The sequence below is a fragment of the Dendrobates tinctorius genome, unplaced genomic scaffold (assembly GCF_039654945.1).
Source record: "Dendrobates tinctorius isolate UK_male_01 unplaced genomic scaffold, ASM3965494v1 ptg000012l, whole genome shotgun sequence".
Classification (NCBI taxonomy): domain Eukaryota; kingdom Metazoa; phylum Chordata; class Amphibia; order Anura; family Dendrobatidae; genus Dendrobates; species Dendrobates tinctorius.
Window position 1 is genome coordinate 20,329,579 of NW_027361680.1, and position 22,922 is coordinate 20,352,500.

Sequence of the window (22,922 nt, forward strand, 5' to 3'; positions counted from 1 at the left end):
GAGATGGAGGAAAAAGTGGCGTGTAAAACATCAGGACAGTGATACCACCTGGTGAGAATTTTGCAATTCTTTTCCTGTGCGGCACAGGCAATAGAGAATTTATTTAAGTATACAAATGCCTTCCTCCACTCCGTCTCCGATATATCAACTTCCAACTCACCACTCTACCTCCCCACATACTTGGGGAACTCGTCTTTGGTATTTTGTTTCAAAAGAGCATATATTAAGGGGACAGCACGTGCAGGCGGCGACCACAACAGGAAAAGCTTTTCAAACGGCGTAGGAAGGGAGAAGTATGAACCAGCTCCTTCTGGAGACGAGGGGAAGGATTTCAGTTGGAGGTATTCCAACCAATCAGAAGGGTCCCCGCCCTCTAACGGCTGAACTGATTCGAAAGTGGGCATGGCTGAACCCTTGAGGACATGAGAGCATCTAGTATTGTTCCTTCTCTCCCACCCAAGAAAACGATCCTTCTCCATCCTCGGGGGAAACTCCGGATTAGAGGAGAGGGGTGTAAGTGGTCCACAGCCTAAGGAGAGAGAGCCTCTGCGGGTCTCCAGATCCCATCCACTAAGTGTATCTTTAAGAAGGTCAGCTTCAGAACTGAATTGACCTCTACTTTTAGGACTGATCCAAGGGAGGTTATGGAGTGGAAGGAAATGCGAGGCTGTGATATAAACAAACACAAGGAGGTCACGTGCATATAAAGCTGATATACATAGACCTATCCCAACTGGAATACCACGAAAGCTTGGGTTCTTAGTAATGGCTATTGAAATATGTTCCATTATCAATACATACAAGGGGGGACAGAGGACACCCCTGCCGTGTACCGTTATTGATGTGGATAGGGAAGGACAGGAACCTGTTGTGAGTTCACTCTCTGGTTCACCAGTTGTGAGTTCTCCTTCCAGACTCCCTCTGGTGGTAACAGGAGGTAGAGAGGCTGATTTGATCGGTGGAAATCTGCCACCTGAGAATGAGGATGACGATTGGATCTCAGGAGTCTCCGATTGGATTTAAGACAGCCGCCGCCCTATTCAGTTGCTGGTGATTCCTTCTGGCTTGTCAGCTCTTGGTTTTCAGCTTTGTTCCAGTCATCTAAAGCTAAGTTTTTCTGCTAATGGTCACACTTGATTTGTTGGTCTATTCAGTTTTTTGTGCGTTCAGCCAGCCCCGGCTGGGGGCTGTGCTGAATTTCCACTCTTATTTATCAGTATTTTGCCAATTTGCTTTTTGTCCCTTACTAGTTTGGTCTCTTTTTGCTCTGTCTCAGAATATTTCAGAGTGCTGATATAGTGGGAGAAGTCTAGTGACTTCAGGGTTAATTTTGCTATCGGAAGTGTTGGACATTATTTTGTAGGGTTTTGGGCAGATTGCAGACAGTGTCTTTCCTTTCCTCTCCTGTCTAGTTAGTTTGGGCCCCATCGTTTGCTCAGCCTATTTTCCTACCTGTGTTTGTGTTTTCATCTTGTTTCACCGTCAATACATGTGTGAGGGCTATCTATTCCTTTGGGGTCTGCTCTGGGGCAGTTAGTTTTCCCTTTTCTTGCTTTAGGCTTATTTAGTCCTCCGGCCGTGACGAGGCGTCTAGGAACATCGTAGGCACGCTCCACGGCTACTGCTATTTGTGTTGTAAGATCAGGGATCTGCAATATGCATAGTTACCAACCTCTCTGGTTTTCTGTGACTTAGCTTGTTGTGCTTTTTTCTCCTCGGGTGACCCATTCATAACAGGAACCCATTAACCCTAGCTGAAGGGCTCATATATAGAGAGAATCTTCTCGATAAATTTGGTGCCCAGGCTCAATTGATGCAAGGAAGCAGATATGAAGCTCCAGTTGACCTGGTCGAAAACTCTCTCAGCGTCAACCGAAAGCAAACACAACGGAAGCGATCTGGACCTCACCCGAGCCATCAGGAGAAGAGCTTTATAAATATCTCTGGCCACCCGGCCCTTGACAAACCCTACTTGATCTGTATCAGTAACCCTGGGTAAAAAAGGCGCCAATCTATTGGCCAGGGCCTTCGAAAATATTTTGACGTCCACATTAATCAAAGAGATGGGTGTATAATTGTAAATTAACAATGGATCCTTCCCAGGTTTTGGTAAAATGCTGATGTGGGCCTCCAGGGACTGAGGCACGAATGGGGATCACTCTAACACAGAACTGAAGAATTTTGTTAGGAAAGGGACAAGCTGCTCGCTAAATACCTTATAAAATTTTGGAGTAAACCCATCAGCGTCTGGGCTCTTTCCCACCGGATTTGATTTAATTTGGCAGTAATCTCTTCCTCTGAAAAGTCCTCCTCCAGAGAGTCCGCAAGTTCAGGATGGACAGTTGGGAGGGCGTTTTGTCTGATATAGTCGTTTATTTTGAGGTGAAGAGACAAAGCTGACATGACCCTGAACTGGCCCTTAATATTATATAGGTCACTATAATCGGCTCAAAAGGATTCAGTAATTTGGGTTGGATCCTGTGTGCGGGCCTCCCCGATCTACATGATTTGTGGGATATAACTAGTGTTCTTTCTGGGATGTAGCACCCTAGCCAATGCACTGCCACATTTACCCGCAGGTTGATACATAAATTGACGAAATCTGTTTTTTGACGGGAATATTTTTGTTCCAGTAGGACCCCGAGCTCCTCCCTTGCTTTTAACAGGTCTGCATACACAGAAGAGGATAGAAATTGTTTATGTGAGGATTCCAATGAATTAATCTGCTGGCAGACAGGAAATTAGTGAGGCCCTCTCTTTTTTTCAATCCAGAGCCATGCTTTATCAAAAGACCCCTTATAACACACTTAAGTGTTTCCCACTGGGTAGGAAGGGACATCTGGTCACGTTTATGGATTTCTAGAAATTCAGAGATTGACTTCTTAATCTCCATAGTGTAACATACATAGTTTTGAAGGCTGAAAGAAGACCTTATGTCCATCTAGTTCAGCCTATTTTTAGTGCAGCTGTTCTGCATTGTTGATCCTGGGGAAGGAAAAAACCCACAGAGTAGAAGCCAATTTTCTCCATAGGGAAAAAAATTCCTTCCCCTAAGCTGGGTCAAACATCTACCTATAATATTAATTTATTCGTAACCTTCTATACTGTTACTCACAAGAAAAGCATCCATTCCTTTCTTAAATTTATTCAGTGAGTTGGCCATCACCACTTCCTCAGGAAGAGAATTCCAGAGCCTCACTGCTCTTACCGTGAAGAACCCTCTTCTATGCTGGTGCAGAACTTGTCTTTCCTCCAAACGAAGAGAATGCCCCCTTGTTCTTGTCACAGTCCTTGGTACAAACAGTTAATTGGAGAGATCTCTGTATTGCCCTCTGATATACTTGTACATATATATTAGGTCTCCCCTAAGTCTTCTCTTTTCTAGATTAAATAGACCTAATTTTGATAACGTTTCTGGGTATTGTAGTGAACCAACTCCATTTATCATTTTAGTAGCCCGCCTCTGAACCCTTTCAAGTTCAGTAATGTCTTTCTTGAGCACCAGCGTCCAAAATTGCACACACTACTCTAAGTGTGGTCTGACGAGTGATTTGTACAGAGGGAGAATTATGTTTTCATCTCGTGTCCCCAGACCTCTTCTAATGCATCCCATGACCCTATTTGCTTTGGTGGCAGCTGCCTGACACTGGGCACTCCAATATAGTTTCATATTGACTAAGATGCCTAAGTCTTTTTCCATGTCTGATTTCCCCAGCAGTTTCCCATTTAGTAAGTAATTGTAGCATCTGTTTCTCCTTCCCATGTGCATAACCTTACACTTATTTGTGTTAAACCACATTTGCCATTTTTCATCCCAATTCTCCAATTTACTCAAATTTGTCTGTAGCTGCAAACTGTCCTCCTTTGTGTTAACTACCTTACACAGTTTTGTATCATCTGCAAATACTGATATTTTACTGTGTAAGCCATCCACTAGATCATTAATAAATATATTAAATAGTAGGGGGCCCAATACAGAATCCTGTGGTACCCCACTAGTAACCCTGGCCCAATCTGAGTATGCACCATTAATAACCACTCTTTGTTTTCTATCACTAAGCCAGCTACCTACCCATCTACACACATTTTCCCCTAGCCCAAGCTTTCTCATCTTACTTACCAATCTTTTATCTGGGACAGTGTCAAATGCTTTAGAGAAGTCAAGATAAATGACATCCAATGATTCTCCTTGGTCCATTTGAGAGCTTACATCCTCATAGAAGCTGATCAGGTTAGTTTGACAGGAACGATCCTTCATAAATCCATGTTGATATGGATTTAAACATTTATTAACATTGAGATATTCCATAATGGTATCCCTTAGAAACCCTTCAAAAATTTTACCGCAACAGATGTTAAGCTTACTGGCCTATAGTTTCCAGGTTCCCTTATACACCCCTTTTTGAATATTGGTACCACATTTGCTTGCCGCCAATCAAAAGGAACAGACCCTGTTTCTATAGAGTCTTTAAATATAAGGAATAGAGGCCTGTCTATCACATTACTTAACTCCCTTAATACCCGAGGGTGAATGCCATCAGGGCCTGGTGATTTGTCAATTTTAATCTTACTAAGGCGGTTCTGCACTTCTTCCTGGGTTAGGCAGGTAATACTTAATGGGGAGTTTACATTATCACTCTGCATTTCCCCTGGCAAATCCTTTTCCTGTGTGAACACTATTGAGAAAAAAGTATTTAAAACATTTGCTTTTCCCACATCGCTCTCTATGATTTCACACTCATTGTTTTTTAAAGGGCCGACACCATCAATTTTAATCATTTTACTGTTTATATAACTAAACAATAGTTTGGGGTTTGTTTTACTTTCCTTAGCAATGAGTCTCTCAGTTTCCACTTTTGCTAAATGTATTTGTTTTTTTCCACATTTTATTTTTTTCTCTATAACTTTTTAATGCTTCTTCATTGCCTTCTTGTTTTAGCTTCTTAAATGCCTTGTTCTTGTTAGTTATTGCCCTTTTTACATCCTTATTTAGCCACATTGGTGTTCTCCTGTTCCTAGCCCTTTTATTTCTGTACAATATGGCTGGTGCACAGAGGGTCTTTAACCCCTTTACCCCCAAGGGTGGTTTGCACATTCATGACCAGGCCAATTTTTTCAATTCTGACCACTGTCCCTTTATGAGGTAATAACTCTAAAACGCTTCAATGGATCCCAGTGATTCTGACATTGTTTTCTCGTGACATATTGTACTTCATGTTAGTGGTAAAATTTCATTCATATAACTTGCGTTTATTTGTGAAAAAAAACGGAAATTTGGCGAAAATTTTGAAAATTTCGCAATTTTCCAACTTTGAATTTTTATGCCCTTAAATCACAGATACGGCACACAAAAAACTTAATAAGTAACATGTCCCACATGTTTACTTTACATCAGCACAATTTTGGAACCAAAATTTTTTTTTGTTAGGAAGTCATAAAGGTTAAAAGTTGACCAGCGATTTCTCATTTTTACAACACCATTTATTTTTACGGACCACGTCACATTTGAAGTCACTTTGAGGGTCTATATGATAGAAAATACCCAAAAGTGACAATTCTAAAAACTGCACCCCTCAAGGTGCTCAAAACCACATTCAAGAAGTTTATTAACCCTTCAGGTGCGTCACAGGAATTTTTTGAATATTTAAATAAAATGAACATTTAACATTTTTTTCCCAAAAAAGATATTTCAGGTTCAATTTTTTTTATTTTACCAAGGGTAAAAGGAGAAATTGGACTGGAAAAGTTATTGTGCAATTTGTCCTGAGTACGCCGATACCTGATATGTGGGGGGGAACCACTGTTTCGGCGCATGGCAGAGCTCAGAAGGGAAGGAGCGCCGTTTGACTTTTTCAATGCAAAATTGGCTGGAATTCAGATCGGACGCCATGTCGCGTTTGGAGAGCCCCTCATGTACCTAAACAGTGGAAAGCCCCCACAAGTGACCCCATTTTGGAAACTAGTCCCCCCAAGGAACTTATCTAGATGTGTGGTGAGAACTTTGAACTCACAAGGGCTTCACAGAAGTTTAAAATGTACAGCGGTACAATTAAAAAATCATTTTTTCCACAAAAATGATCTTTTCACCCCCAAATTTTACTTTCCCAAGGGTAACAGGACCCTTAAAGTTATTGTGCAATTTGTCCTGAGTACGCTGATACCCCCCATATGTGGGTGTAAACGACTATTTGGGCGCATGGCAGAGCTTGGAAGGGAAGCAGCGCCATTTGACTTTTTTGGCTGGAATTGAGATCGGACACCATGTCGCGTTTGGAAAGCCCCTGATGTACCTAAACAGTGGAATCCTCCCACAAGTGACCCCATTTTGGAAACTAGACCCCCTAAGGAACTTATCTACATGTGTGGTGAGCACTTTGAACTCCCCCCTGTGCTTCACATAAGTTTATAACGCCCAGGCGTGAAAATAAAAAAATCGTATTTTTTCCACAAACTTGATAATTTAGTTCCCATTTTTTGTTATTTTCCCAACGGTAATCAGGAGAAAATGGACCCCAAAAGTTGTTGTCCAATTTGTCCTGAGTACCCTGATACCCCATATGTGGGAAAAAACTACTGTACGGGCCCACATCGAGGCTCGGAAGGGAAGTAGTGACGTTTTGGAATGCAGACTTTGATGGAATGGTCTGTGGGTGTCATGTTGCCTGTGGAGAGCCCCTGATGTACCTAAACAGTGGAAACAAAAAGACACCATTTTGGAAACTAGACCCCCTAAGGAACTTATCTAGATGTGTGGTGAGCACTTTGAACCCCCAAGGGCTTCACAGAAGTTTATAATGCCGGGGCGTGAAAATAAAAAATCATTTTTTTCCACAAAAATGATATTTTTGCCCCCAATTTTTTATTTTCCTAAGGGCAACAGGAGAAATTGGACCCAAAAAGTTGTTTTGCAATTTGTCCTGAGTAGGCTGATACCCCATATGTGGGGGTAAAACACTGTTTGAGGGCATGGCAGAGCTTGGAAGGGAAGGAGCACCATTTGACTTTTTCAACGCAGAATTGGCTGGAATTGAGATCAGACGCCATGTTGCGTTTGGAGAGCACCTGATGTGCCCAAACAGTGGAAACCCCCCAATTCTACCTCCAACCCTAACCCCAACACACCCCTAACCCTAGCCCTAATGGGAAAATGGAAATACATTTTTTTTATTTTATTATTTTTCCCTAACTAAGAGGGTGATAACGGGGGGTTGATTTACTATTTATGGCGGTTTTTATTTTTGGCAGCTGTCACACGCTAAAAGACGCTTTTTATTGTAAAAATAGTTTTTGCATCACCACATATTGAGAGCTATAATTTTTCCGTATTTTGACCCAGTGAGTCATGTGAGGTCTTATTTTTTGCGGGACGAGTTGACGTTTTTATTGGTATCATGTTCGGGCACGTGACTTCTTTTATCGCTTTTTATTCCGATTTTTAGTACACAGAATGAACAAAAACAAGCGTTTCATGAATTTCTTTTGGGGGGTGCATTTACACAGCTCTGTGTGCGGTAAAATTGATGAAGCGGTTTTAATTCTTCGGGTCAGTACGGTTACAGCGACACCTCATTTATGTCTTTTTTTATGTTTTGGCGCTTTTATGCAATAAAAACAATTTTATCTAAAAATTATTTTTGCATCGGTTTATTCCGCGAGCTATAACTTTATTTTTTCTCTGATGATGCTGTGTCACGGCTCGTTTTTTGCGGGACAAGATGACGTTTTCAGGGGTACTATGGATATTTATATGCGTCTTTTTGATCGCGCGTTATTGCACTTTTTGTTCGGCGGTATGATAAATCATTTTTTTATTCGTTTTTTATTTTTTAAGGGGTTCGCTAAAGGGGTTAACTAATGGGACAGTTTTATAGGGCAGGTCGTTACGGACGCGGCGATACCAAATATGTGTACTTTTATTGTTTTGTTTTTTTATTTCCAAAAAATGAATTTATTAGGTAATATATATATATATATATATATATTTTTTTTTTTTAGTTTATTAAGCGATTTTTTTAAAATTATTTTTACACCTTTTTTTTTTTTTTTAACTTTATTAGGTTGTCCCAGGGGGGACATCACAGATCACTGTGACAGATCGCTGATCTGTCCATCTGTCCATCACAGATCACTGTGACAGATCAGCAATCTGTCACAGGCAGTGTGCAGGTTTCCTCCTTGCTGCACATTGCGCTGCTGTGGGGGGCTCAGGGAAGCACGGAGGAAGCCCCCTCCTTGCCGATGCTTCCCTTTAACCCCGGTACACCGTGATCATGTTTGATCTCGGTGTGCAAGGGGTTAACGCCGCTGATCGCGCTAGACGTACTATCCCGTCCATGGGCATAGGGGCCCGGGGCCCATGGACGGGATAGTACGTCTGATGTCAGAAAGGGGTTAAAGGGAATCTGTCACACTTTTTTTTTTTTTTACTATAAGCAGCCGGCATTGACATCAGGGGCTTATTTACAGCATTCTGTAATGCTGTAGATAAGCCCCCGATGTAACCTGAAAGATAAGAAAAAAAAGAGTTCGGTTATACTCACCGGAGGGGGCGGTCCAGTCCGATGGGTGTTGCGGTCCCGTGCCTCCCATCTTCATACGATGCAGTTCTCCCCGTCCTGTAGAGGCTCCGATGCAGGTGCACTGCTCTGCCCTGTTGAGGGCAGAGCAGAATACTGCAGAGCGCAGGCGCCAGACCTCTCCCGACGCCTGCGCACTGCAGGAATCTGCTCTGCCCTCAACAGGGCAGAGTAGTGCGCCTGCACCACTACAGGACGGGAAGAAGAGGACGGCATCGTATGAAGATGGGAGGCGTCGGACAGGACCGCAACACCCATTGGACCGGACCGCCCCCTCCGGTGTGTATAATCCAACGTGATATTCTTATATTTCAGGTTACATCGGGGGCTTATCTGCAGCATTACAGAACGCTGTAGATAAGCCCCTGATGTCAGTGCCGGCAGCTGATAGTAAAAAAAAAAAGGGTGGCAGATTCTCTTTAAGCAAGTTATCGTTGAGGCGCCATGTCCATGGTCGGTGAAGGCCATTTGGTGGGGTAACATGGAGAAACACCGGAGCATGGTCCGACCAGGCAATATGACCAATAGAAGCCTGGGCCTGCCAGGTCAGGGCATGCTGGCTGATTAACAGCATATCTATGCGGCTATATGAAGAGTGCATCGGGGAGTAATAGGTATAGTCCCTATCAGTAGGGTGCAGGACTCTCCAGGAATCTACCAGGCGTAGGTTCTGAATGTTACATTTAAGAGCTTTGATATGTATACAGGGCAGGAAATAGCTCTTAGATGAAGTATCCACCTCCAGATCAGGGGTAAAATTGAAGTCACCACCTGCAATCAGAGTTCCCTCCCCAAAATCAGACAAGAGCAACAGAATAGCGGAACAAGCTAAAGTCGGGTTTTTGTTGGGTAGGAACCAATTAACTATGGTGAATACTATTGAGTTAATAATACAGAGATTTAGGAGAATGTACCTGTCTTCTGGGTCAATCCTAGAATCTAGGACCGAATGGGCCAATGACTTATGTAGGGCCATTGAGACCCCTTTTGACTTTGAGTCAGGGTTAGGGCTGTGAAACCAAGAGCAATAATATTGATCCTTCAGGGTGGGGAGACAGCCAGCCTTGAAATGAGTCTCTTGGAACAGGAGGATATGAGTCCACTTTTTATGCATACCATACAAGATCTGAGCTCTTTTCTGAGGGAGATTCATCCCTCGGGCAATAATGGATCCTATGTTGATCCGCTCCATGATAATGGTAAAGTGCTTTTCAAGCAGGAGAGGAAAAGGGAGAGAAAGAAGAAAAAGAAAAAAAAAATATGGGAGGGGGAAGAAAAGAAGAAGGGACAGAAGCAGAAACAGGAGTGAGAAGAGGGAAGACAAAGGAAAATATAAAAGAGTCAGGCAAGGGAAAGAAGAAAAATGTAAGGGAAGAAAAAACATACTGACTAGGTTAGAGTGGCTATACTAAGAAGATACAAAAGAACATGTACAAAAAGATGTGCGAAGTGCACAGGTATTGTTGGGAAAATTGTTTAACGTCCAACAATGTGACGTGAATTCCCGGTGGGGACTATGCTTTCCATAGAGGGGCTCCCCTCCCCAGGCCGAGATGACACCAAAGCTGAATCTGCCCCCTAAGTACCATTGCCCCCATGTAAAAACAAGGAGAACAGAGTACAGTTATATAATCAGAATACAAGCCCCAGGACCCTCCCTCACCCAAGACTTCTCTTAACCTGCTGTCTATATCTAGGTAGGGAGAAGAGGGTCGGTCACCAAGCCCCAAGGAAAAAAAAAAAAAACATTGATTAGGCTGGTTTCACATTTGCGTTTTTTAGCGCTGGAAAAAAACGCACACCTGCGCATGCGTTTTTTCCCCTATATTTAACATGGGTGCGCATACCTGCGCACTGGTCAGCGCATGTATGCGATTTTCATGCGCTGCGTTTTTTTGGGGTGTGCGTTGGGATTTTCCAGACGCAGCATGTTGCATTTTTTGGCCCTGGAAAAAATCGCATGCGCACGTTTTGCGCTAAAAATGGCCATTATAGCCTATGGATGCGCATACGTGCGCACTGGCATGCGCAGGTATGCGTTTTTTTAGCGCTGCGTTTTTTGGGTGGTGTCCACTTTTTATCCTAGTTAGAATCTTCTAAATTCAAAAAAAAAAAGTCTATATAAAGGAGGTGCCTGCCAAAACTCTGCCACTACTACACTGACAGATTGAAGAGCAGACAGTCAACCAAGAACCCATTATATCAGCGAAGAATGTGAGTATATTACATTATATGCCTGTCCTTTAAAATTATGTATGTACTAATGATTTTTATTATTTTTACATGCAGTATGTCTTCAGAATCCGAGTATTCCCCATCGCGGCAGGAATTGGCGCAAGCAGACCGTGAGGTGATTATTTTCGTGCATCTGGTAAGTATATCTGCTGCTTCTCCAAATCTCTTACGTTTTTTTCAACTTTCTTAAGACATCGTCATCATCATCTGCGGACGGGACTAGTGAGGGCGAAGAGCAGGAGCAGCGAAGCCAAGTCCCGGTGGTGATACGGAATGTAAGTATCAAATGATTTGTAATGTTCTTTATTTTTTATCTTCTATTTTTACTCCTTTTTTTGTTTCTTTTTTTGTAACTTTTTATTCAATTTAAATTTGATTATTCTAATGAATGTGTTTTGTCTAGGTTCCACAACGGGATGAAGACGTCTACCTGGATAATGAGCAGCTCATCAGCCTGGTCCAGGAGCGTTCGCCGTTGTGGGACAGCCGTGACCGGCTGTACAAGGACAATGTGGTGACCCGGCGGCTATGGAATGAGGTGGCCGCAGCGTTGATGGATGGCTGGGACAGCGCCACAGCATCCTCCAAAAAGGCGTTTAGTGAGTATTTCCCTGCTCTGTATTGTGCCGCAGTGACTGTTGTCCTTGACGGCACTGTTGGGTTTCGTGCTAGGCGTATTCTAGCAGGAAACCCAACAGTGTCATCGGGGTCTACAGTGACTGCTTTGAGTATTGTATTGCTACATTGTGCCGCAGTGACTGTTGTCCTTGACGGCACTGTTGGGTTTCGTGCTAGGCGTATTCTAGCAGGAAACCCAACAGTGTCATCGGGGTCTACAGTGACTGCTTTGAGTATTGTATTGCTACATTGTGCCTCAGTGACTGTTGTCCTTGACGGCACTGTTGGGTTTCGTGCTAGGCGTATTCTAGCAGGAAACCCAACAGTGTCATCGGGGTCTACAGTGACTGCTTTGAGTATTGTATTGCTACATTGTGCCGCAGTGACTGTTGTCCTTGACGGCACTGTTGGGTTTCGTGCTAGGTGTATTCTAGCAGGAAACCCAACAGTGTCATCGGGGTCTACAGTGACTGCTTTGAGTATTGTATTGCTACATTGTGCCGCAGTGACTGTTGTCCTTGACGGCACTGTTGGGTTTCGTGCTAGGCGTATTCTAGCAGGAAACCCAACAGTGTCATCGGGGTCTACAGTAACTGCTTTGAGTATTGTATTGCTACATTGTGCCGCAGTGACTGTTGTCCTTGACGGCACTGTTGGGTTTCGTGCTAGGTGTATTCTAGCAGGAAACCCAACAGTGTCATCGGGGTCTACAGTGACTGCTTTGAGTATTGTATTGCTACATTGTGCCGCAGTGACTGTTGTCCTTGACGGCACTGTTTTTTTTTTATCAACAGTGGACAAAGTCCGAACACGTTGGCGTTCGATCAAGGACTGCTTCAACAGTGATGTTCGTGCTGAGGGCCAGGTTCGCAGTGGATCTGCGTCAAGGACCAGAACTAGATACCGTCACTATCACGCGTTGCAGTTCCTAAGACCGGTCCTTGCCACAAGATCGTAAGTATTATACATTTTGGGTTTTTATTTTTATTAATCTGTGTTTTTCTAATCCACAGCTGATGCTTCTTGTAAAGGCATGGTAGTAATGATTTTCCTTTCTTCCACAGCACCTGGAGCAGCACCCTGCAACCTGGCCCTGGAGCGGTCCTTCCTCGGACGTCCTCTGACCCGTCCCAGCCATCCGACAGCCAGGAAGCACCTTGCAGGTCAACCACACACACAGCTGGTGACCAGGAAGCTGGGCCATCAGGTGTTCCCCTGTCCCAGGTCTCTGCCACTGGTTATGCGGGCACTACCCGCCAGCGGCAGAGGGCCTTGGACAGGAATGTCTTGCCCGAGTTTATGCATTTGAGCGAGACATTTAATTCCAGCCTCAAGTCACTGTCCGACAGAGTTGAAAGCGGTTTTGCACTCATGGAACGTGGTTTTAACCACTTTGAACACCGCTTCAATTCTGTAGAACAGCGCCTTGACCGTCTGGAGGCCGACCTCAACAGACCAGCACACCATTTTTTTAGTAAGATTGAAAAGGGCATGGCGGAACACCTTAGTCCTGATCAACAGCTGAATGTGCTGCAGGCCTGCAACAATGCTTTCTTGCAGGCTATGCAGCATAATCGGTACGGTCAGCAGTCAGTGGTGTCCTTTCCACCTGTGCCACCATTGACTCGCTTCACCTCACTACCTACTTGTGCTGCATACCACTGCACGGACACCTCTATTCAAAGCCAGGACACCCACCGTTACACCACCACAAGTCTGAGTGCAGCTGGTCACTTCACCGACACCACCATGGCAAGCGCTGCTCCTGTCTGGAGCACCACCGCCAATCCCATGCATGCGTGGAGCTCAGCCACCACTAGGCAAACATGGAACAGCCCTGCCGCTACAACAACATGTAGTAGCCCTGCCACCACCACTCTGCAAACCTGGACCATCACTGCCGCCACCAGTCCTCCTGCAAGGACGAGCACTGACAACGAAGAGCAGCAGCAGCCACCTCAGCAGCAGCAGCCACCTCAGCAGCAGCAGCCACCTCAGCAGCAGCCGCCACCTCAGCAGCAGCCGCCACCTCAGCAGCAGCAGCAACCACCTCAGCAGCAGCCACCTCAGCAGCAGCCGCCACCTCAGCAGCAGCAGCCACCTCAGCAGCAGCCGCCACCTCAGCAGCAGCAGCCGCCACCTCAGCAGCAGCAGCCGCCACCTCAGCAGCAGCAGCCGCCACCTCAGCAGCAGCAGCCATACCAGCAGACGGGGGACCTACATTCCATATTTGCCCCTAGTTCAAGGCGAAATCAATCAAGGCGGGCATTGGGCCAAAGTCGGTCCAGGCACACAAGCCTACGGCGACATGCCATTACAACTAATGTACCTGAACAGATTTCCTCTCCTACAAGTGTTCCTAGTTTAATTCCCTTAACTGGACTACCTTCCCCCACAAGTTTTGTTGCCCCTTCCCCTCAAACACCGTCTTCAACTGCAAGTGTTGCATATTCCCTGCACACCCCCAAATTGAAACCATCTGCCCCCAAACGCCGTAAAAAATAATTTTTAGGTTTATTTTTGTGATAAAAAATAAATTTACATTTGTGGTTCACCATTACTAAGTTTCATTAATGTTGTTTGCGCCGCTCACACACACTGATGGGTAAATACATGTTAAAAACCAACCCAAGGCCTAGTATAGTCATATGTGAAATAACATGGACTAGTATAGTCATTCCAAGGCCTAGTGTAATAACTCTAGTTTTACCAACTAGAATCTGGTTTCATGAAAAACAAACTGTTGAAACTTGTCTAAAAAATAAGTTTCTTTCTAGTTTCACCAGTTTGTTTTTTGTGAAACAAGATGCTAGTTGTTAAAAATCGAGTTATTACAGTAGGCCTTGGTATGACTATACTAGGCCGTGGTATTTCACATATTACTATACTACTAGCCCCAAGGCCTACTATACTCATATTTGAAATACCACGGCCTAGTATAGTCATTCCAAGGCCTAGTGTAATAACTCTAGTTTTACCAACTAGAATCTGGTTTCATGAAAAACAAACTGTTGAAACTTGTCTAAAAAATAAGTTTCTTTCTAGTTTCACCAGTTTGTTTTTTGTGAAACAAGATGCTAGTTGTTAAAAATCGAGTTATTACAGTAGGCCTTGGTATGACTATACTAGGCCGTGGTATTTCACATATTACTATACTACTAGCCCCAAGGCCTACTATACTCATATTTGAAATACCACGGCCTAGTATAGTCATTCCAAGGCCTAGTGTAATAACTCTAGTTTTACCAACTAGAATCTGGTTTCATGAAAAACAAACTGTTGAAACTTGTCTAAAAAATAAGTTTCTTTCTAGTTTCACCAGTTTGTTTTTTGTGAAACAAGATGCTAGTTGTTAAAAATCGAGTTATTACAGTAGGCCTTGGTATGACTATACTAGGCCGTGGTATTTCACATATTACTATACTACTAGCCCCAAGGCCTACTATACTCATATTTGAAATACCACGGCCTAGTATAGTCATTCCAAGGCCTAGTGTAATAACTCTAGTTTTACCAACTAGAGGGTTTTGAGGGTTGTGTTTTGAGAAAATCACATACTTTGTTTTCAACTAGTTGCACAACTTTCTCTTGAAAAAAAATGGTTTCCTGATTCATGGCCTGCAGCTTTGCTCGTTCCAATATATTTCACGCAGACTAGCAATGCTGCATTTTAACTCATATGTGTATTTACCTGCCCAGGTGTGTGAACATCCAAAAATTCAGTTATACATGGGAAGTTTTTTATTAAATTGGAGTTTAAAAAATATAGTGCACTCAGTAATGGTATCAAATAAGGTTTTTTATTACCATAAACAAACAAAAACATTACACCATTTCATCTTGCCAGTGCACCCGTCCTACATCAGAAATAAAGTAGGCCGCAAATTGGTCCCTCATTTGGCCAACTTCAACGGATGACCTGAGAGTGTGCTGAGTGAATTCAGGCAATGGGTTAGGAGCATCATCGTCCAGTTCAAAGGTCGGGTGCTCTTTAGCCATCACAAAGTTATGTAGAACCACACAGGCCTTCACCACCTCATCGACTGTTTCAAGTTTAAGATTAATGGCCGTGCCCAGAATTCACCATCTGGAAACAAGAATCCCAAAAGCACACTCGACAGTTCTTCTGGCCCTGGTCAGCCTGTAATTAAATATTTTTTTGTTGTGGTCCAAGTCCCGGCTGGAGTAGGGTTTCAGTAAGTTTCCGCACATTTGAAAAGCCTCATCGCCAACCATTACAAAGGGCAGTGGCGGAGCTTCGGTGTGAGGAAGAGGCCGTGGCATAGGGAAATTAAATTGGTTGCCATACAACCTCCGGCCCATGTCTGAGTTTTTAAAAGCCTGTGAGTCATTACCACGGCCAAATGCTCCAATGTCCACTGCTACAAACATACATCCGGCATCCGCAATCGCAATGAGTACTATTGAAAAGTACTTTTTGTAATTATAGTACTCAGATCCCGTTCTTTGGGGTTTGATGATCCGTATGTGTTTACCATCAACAGCTCCCAAACAGTTGGGAAAATTGCATACTGTCCAGAATTTGTCAGCAATTTCCATCCACTTTTCAGCGGTGGGCAGGGGCATAAATTCTGGGCAAAGAACATTCCAGAGAGCCCGGCAGGTGTCAGCAACAATTCCAGACAAGGTAGAGATTCCAATACGGTACTGGAAGTGTAGTGAAGATAGGGTTTCTCCAGTCGCCAGGAATCTGTGAACAGACAAAGAATTAAAATTAATATTTATGTATATTATTTTAAAAAACTATAAAATAAAATATTAGTACATTCACGAAAACTAATTACCCAAGGTTTTGAATACTAAATTTAAAAAAAAACCATCAGACCGCACCCCTTGGTTTTTAAAACATACCGTAATGTCACCAGTAGCCGTTCCTCAGGAGGAATCGCACGACGGAGCTGTGTGTCCTGTCTCCGGATGGATTGTTGGACACGAGCAAGCAAATCCAAGAAACTTTCGTGGGACATCCGGATATAATCTGTAAATTTCTCCGGGTTTGCCTGTAGCTCGCTGTAGAGGGTGTGGTATGCCCCACGGCTCTCCCGGAGTTCAACAATCGGATGTATCCACATACGCCGCCGTCTTCGCTGCCTCTCTCTCTTCCTTTGTTCATGGCAAGCAACTGCATACGCCTGAGCCATCGCGATGTCCAAATCCAAGTTGAAGTGAAAACTCTTCCAGCGCAGATCCATGGTCACGAGAAGAATCAAGCAAATGTGAAGAATACTGTAGACAGGGTCTATATATATATTAACATACCACACCCACAATGAAGTCCCATTGGTCTTGTGTGTTGTTGAATGGTTGTTTTTTCTTTTTTGTGGGGTTTTTCCAAAATCTGTAAAAAAACGCAAACGCACAAAAAACGCATACAAACGCGCAAAAACGCTGCGTTTTTTTCCTGCATGCGCATTAAAATGCTGGAAAAAAACGCAGCGTTTGTATGCATTTGTATGCGTTTTTTTAATGCGTTTTTTTGCGGGAAAAACGCGCTGCAAAAAAAAGCAAGTGTGAAACTAGCCTAACACAACTCCTGATGACGGTTACAAGTATATAGATAACTAGAGCAACATTCCACAATCAGTATCTGAAAGCAAAACATGGAAACATAACATTGCATATCAGAATAGTGCATTAATTGTTGAAAGGAAGTCAACCTCCGACCACAGATCTCAAGGGAGAGAGAAAGACTCCTGCCCCAGCGCTATGTGGCCCTTGGCGGACGTTGGGATAACCTGCCAGAGGCCTCCACTGGAATAGTAGGCCAGTTCATAATTTCAATCCGAGAGAGGTTCAAGGTTGATGTAAATGATGCAACGTCCGATGGGGACCTGAGCTAACGCATGCGGCCCACATGACGGACCTGCAAACGGAATGGAAATCCCCAGCTTATAGGCAAGTTATGATCTCAAAGCAAATCCAAGAGAGGTCTCAATGCTCTTCTTTTTTGTAAAGTCAAGCAGTACAGGTCCAGTAGGATTAGAATCTTTTATCGTTGGAAAAGATCAGGGGATCCATCTCTGAGCCTCTGCAGGATGGCTTCTTTTTGTACATAGTGATGAATGCGGCATATCACGTCCCGTGGATGGTCAGGGACAGATGCTCCTGGGCCAAGTGCTCTGTGAGCTCTGTCCAATTCAATCTTCTTCTCAGGAGGCTCACCCAGGATTCTGTTGAAAATGCGTTGCAATGTATGAGAAAGATCTTTAGATTCTACTGACTCAGGTAAACCCCGTCTCCTCAGATTATTGCACCTTCCAGTTTTCTGCATTATACTGGGTTTCTATCAGGTAGTGAAGCTGACTGGAGTATATGTCTAGTGACTTCTGATGAGAAAGCATCTTCCTTTCAATATCTTGGATTCTGTTAGTATGGTCCTGGACCTGAGTATCTACTTGTTTAATGTCAGTGCGCAGAGTATTCAATTCTGACCTGCATGCCAGCTCCCACCGTGTTATGTATGTCTCCATGTCCTCTCTTGTAGGAATAGCTGTTAGCCTGTTACATAGCCGAGTTCACTCTGCTATAACTCCTGAGGCTTGTATGGCAGAGGAATGTGTGTCCCCTCCCCTGGGATGAAAAGGAGAGGCAGCAGTCTGCTCCAAAAGAGAATTAGCTCCTGCTGCACTGCTGGGGATTGTAGTGCATCCTGATGAAAGCATGGGGGAAGGCAGCTCCTCAGAACACCCTTTTTGCGTCTGGGTCTCGTCAAGAAATAAAGCCCATTCAGAGTTTGCATGGAATGTCTAAGTCTGGCTAGAATGGCCAGCTACCATCAGCCTACCTTGTGCATCCATGTCTATGCTCTGCCAGTCCTGGTCCTCATTCATGGTGAAGGGAGATTCCAGCGCATCCCCTGTGCGGAGCTCTCTGGCTGCTTAGATGACCCCCTTGTTTTAACTCTTGCAGCATGGAGTGAACTGGAGTCTGTAGAAGATCATGCTCTCCTTCTCTGGCTCTCACCTCACTCCCCTTCAGCCCCACAGAGGCTGCATAGCTGGAGGGGGCGGCGGCCAAGTTTGTGCTCCCCTTGGTGGCCAAGGTTCCCAGAAGTAACTTCTGTATGCCTCTGTTGCAGGATGAGAGGCTATTATATCTCGGTAGGCTGATCTCCCCTTCCTCCTACAGCTCATACTCTGAGCAAAAACGCCCCAGGGAGTTCACGAGCGGCTGATTCTGGGCCTCAGCCCGGAGAAGAGAGCCGAGGTGGTGTGTCCATACGCCTCCATAGGCAGGCTACGCCCCTGTTACTTACCCATTTACACACATTTTCCCCTAGACCCACATTTTGTGTGCCAACCTCTTGTGTGGCACGGTATCAAATGCTTGGGAAAAATCAAGATCTACCACGTCCAATGACTCACCTTGGGTTCAGTCTATAGCTTACCTCTTCATTAAAGCTGATTAGATTGGTTTGACAGGAGCGATTCCTCATAAACCCATGCTGATATGGAGTTAAACAGTTATTCTCATTGAGATAATCCAGAATAACATCCCTCAGGAACGCTTCAAATATTTTACCAACAAAGAGGTTAGACTTAAATGGTCTATAAGTTCCAGGTTCACTTTTAGAGCCCTTTTTGAATACTGGTACCATATTTGCTATGCGCCAGTCCTGTGGAACAGACCCAGTCGCTATAGAGTCCCTAAATATAAGAAATAATGGTTTGTCCATTACATTACTTATTTCTCTTAGCACTCATGGGTGCATTACCATCCGAACCCGGAGATTTATCTATTTTAATCTTATTTAGCCGGTTTTGCACCTCTGCTTGGGTTAGATTAGTTTACCCAAGACCTTGGCAGTGCATCAACTTTGTAGGACACAGTTTACTTTCTCACTTTGGCTGGAACAAGGTGTGAAATTGTAGAATGCATGAGCAACCCAATGCTAGACCAATGTTTACATTGAACACATGACTAATTTAATTAAAGGGTACTAATCCTAACTGCCACCTCAGATGACCAAGGCGCTAAACCTGGGAAAATCACAAAAAATAAGTGGGTTTGATATACTGCTGTACTTTATTTTTTCACTAAAAACGCAGCAAAACTTGAAACATGCATTTTTTTCACCACGCATTTTCACCCATTCAAATTAACGGGTGGTGAAAAACCGCTGACAGTGACATGGTCTATTGTAGAAAAGCCTAGTAGCAAAGCACAAAATATTGAGGAGAAAAAAAACAAGCCGTGTGTATGAGATTTCTGAAATCCAGACTTTGCTGGTACTATGTAAAATGCAGCTGAAAATTTCATTAAAAAAAAAAGCATAAAAAACATGTATTGTGAACATAGCCTAAGGCCGGTTTCACACTAGCGCTTTTTCAGCGCGCGCACGGCCGGGGGTAGCTCCGCCCCCGAGCCGGCTCTCTGCCCGGCGTGCCCGCCCCTTCCTTGTAGCGCCGCCTCCTAGCGGACAGCGGCGCCTGCGATCGGCGCACCCTATCTTTAGCATAGGGTGCGCCGATCGTGCGCAGGTTGTGCGCTAGTTGCGCTTTGACCTGCGCTGCGCACTTATGACGGTGCGCCGTGCGCGCCAAAATCCGAAAAGTTCGGACCCGTAGAAGCGAGTTATCGCGAAACGGCCGTTGTCCGGCACCTCCCTCCCCTAGCATTCCTCTAACATCCTGCATGTCCACATAACCATTCATGGAATTCATGTGAAATAAAGACGCACAGTTTTTCAGCTATATTGGTGAGTGCTGCATATTTATTCTTTTTTCATTTCACATTGAAATATTCATGTTTTTTCATGCAAGCACCTCCGTTTTTTGACTGAAATATATGCCGCAATACTTCAGATAAATAGCTCCGTCTGTTAATGTGGTGATTTGTGTGCCCTAGTTTGCCGTTCATCTGTTTGCTCTTTGCTGGGATCATGCAAATTATTAAGACTAGAACTCTATAACGCTGCCTATTGGAAGCAGTGATCCAAAAAGACAATATCGACTGTTTAATGAGCCTTGCAATATGACCGGATAAAAGCCAAATAAGAATCTCATTGACAAACCAGGCCTGGCTTGTCACTCTCCACAAGGAGAAACATTACCCCTTAAGGCCCCCGTCACACACAGCGAGATCACTGATTTTGTGACGCAACAGCGATCTCGCTGTGTGTGATACACATCAGCGACCGGCCCCCCCGCCGGGTATCGCTGATCGTGCAGCAATGTCCTGGGCCATTTTTTGATCGTTGGTCTCCCGCTGGCCAGCGCGCATCGCTGCGTGTGGCAGCGGGAGACCGACGATCAGCGAGCTCCCAGCGCTGCAAGCAGACGCTGGGAGCTGGAATCTAAGCTAAATATGGGGTAACTAAGCGAGCGCGTCACTTAGTTACCCGCAGTGTCCCTTAGATACCTACGTGCTCGCACTGGGAGTTGGTATCCAAGGCACACAGCGGGTAACAAGTGACGAGCGCGCTTAGTTACCCAATATTTACCTTAGATACCAGCGTCCTAGCGCGAGCACGCAGGTATCTAAGGTACACAGCGGGTAACTAAGTGACGTGCACGCTTAGTTAATCGATATTTACCTTAGATACCAGCGTCCTAGCTGGTCCTGATCGCTGGTGAAGCTGCCTATTTGGCAGCTCACCAGCGATCATGTAGCGAGGCACCAGCGATCCTGACAAGGTCGAATCGTTTTCGGGATCGCTGGTGCATCGTTTAGTGTGACGGGGCCTTTACACCCCAGTTCAGAGCCTCTCACCTACCCAAATCAGATCTCATACTTTGAACGGACCCCGAAACACAGTCTGCAAATTGAAATTCTGGTTCATCTTTTATCCCAAGTCATATTGCAAGGCTCGTTAAAGAGTCAATATTGACCTTTAGGATCACAACTGCCAATAGGTGGCACTAGAGTTTTAGTCCACTGCCTCTCTGAAGAGGCAATTTACATAAGAGATTTTAACCCCTTTATCCCCCAAGGGTGGTTTGCATGTTCATGACCGGGCCAATTTTTACAATTCTGACCACTGACCTTTTATGAGGTCATAACTCTGGAACGCCTCCATGGATCCTGGTGATTCTGACAATGTTTTCACCTGACATACTGTACTTCATTTTAGTGGTAAAATTTCATTGATATAACTTGCGTTTGTGAAAAAAATGGAAATTTGGCGAAAATTTTGCAATTTTCCAACTTTGAATTTTTATGCCCTTAAATCACAGATATGGCACACAAAAAACTTAACATTTTCCACGTTTACTTTACATCAGCACAATTTGGGAACCAGAATTATTTTTTGTTAGGAAGTTATAAGGGTTAAAAGTTGACCAGCGATATCCCATTAGAATCACAGAATTGTAGAGTTGGAAGGGACCTCCTGGGCCATCTGGTCCAACCCCCTGCTCAAAGCAGGACTCGCTAAATCATCCCAGACAGATGTCTGTCCAGCCTCTGTTTGAAGACTTCTATTGAAGGAGAACTCACCACCTCTCGTGGCAGTCTGTTCCACCCATTGATCACTGTCAAAAAGTTTTTTTCTAATATCTAATCTTTGTCTCCTCCCATTCAGTGTCATCCCATTGCTTCTAGTCTTTCCTTGTGCAAATGAGAATAAAGATGATCCTTCTACAATGTGACAGCCCTTGAGATATTTGTAGACAGCTTTTAAGTCTCCTCTCAGTCTTCTCTTTTGCAAGCTAAACATTCCCAAATCCCGCAACCTTTCCTCATAAGACAGACATTTTTACAAAACCATTTTATTTTTAGGGACCACATCACATTTGAAGTCACTTTGAGGCGTCTATATGATAAAAAATTCCCAAAAGTGACACCATTCTAAAAACTGCACCCCTCAAGGTGCTCAAAACCACATTCAAGAAGTTTATTAACCCTTCAGGTGCTTCACAGGAATTTTTTGAATGTTTAAAAAAATGTAACATTTAACTTTTTTTCACAAAAAAAATTAATTCAGGTCGAATTTTTTTTTTTTTATTTTACCAAGGGTAAAAGGAGAAATTGGACTGCAAAAGTTATTGTGCAATTTGTGCTGAGTACGCCGATACCTGATATGTTGGGGGGAACCACTGTTACTGCGAATGGCAGAGCTCAGAAGGGAAGGAGCGCCGTTTAACTTTTTCACTGCAAAATTGGCTGAAATTCAGATCGGACGCCATGTCACAACTGGAGAGCCCCTGATGTGCCTAAACAGTGAAGACCCCCCACAAGTGACCCCATTTTGGAAACTAGACCCCCAAGAAACTTATCTAGATATGTGGTGAGAACTTTGAACACCCAAGGGCTTCACAGATGTTTATAACTTACAGCCGTAAAACTTGAAAATCACATTTTTTCCACAAAAACGATCTTTTCACCAACCAATTTTTCCTTTTTCCAAGGTTAACAAGACCCCAAAAGTTATTGTGCAATTTATCCTGAGCACGCTGATACCCTATATGTGGGGGTAAACGACTACTTAGGCGCATGGCAGAGCTCGGAAGGGAAGCAGCACCATTTGACTTT

General features: G+C 44.0%; 2 protein-coding genes across 8 annotated transcripts in view; one reads left to right on the top strand and one right to left on the bottom strand.

The window, feature by feature from the left end:
• Nucleotides 1-22,922, bottom strand: part of ST13 (ST13 Hsp70 interacting protein) — a 652,995-nt gene that overhangs the window by 456,753 nt on the left and 173,320 nt on the right. The window lies entirely within an intron of this gene.
• On the top strand, nucleotides 10,705-14,033 carry LOC141067177 (uncharacterized). The gene is made up of 3 exons (XM_073558038.1): nucleotides 10,705-11,086; nucleotides 11,215-11,410; nucleotides 12,224-14,033. The coding sequence occupies exon 3, from the start codon at nucleotides 12,729-12,731 to the stop codon at nucleotides 13,932-13,934; it is 1,206 nt and encodes a 401-aa protein (XP_073414139.1). The 5' UTR covers nucleotides 10,705-11,086; nucleotides 11,215-11,410; nucleotides 12,224-12,728; the 3' UTR covers nucleotides 13,935-14,033.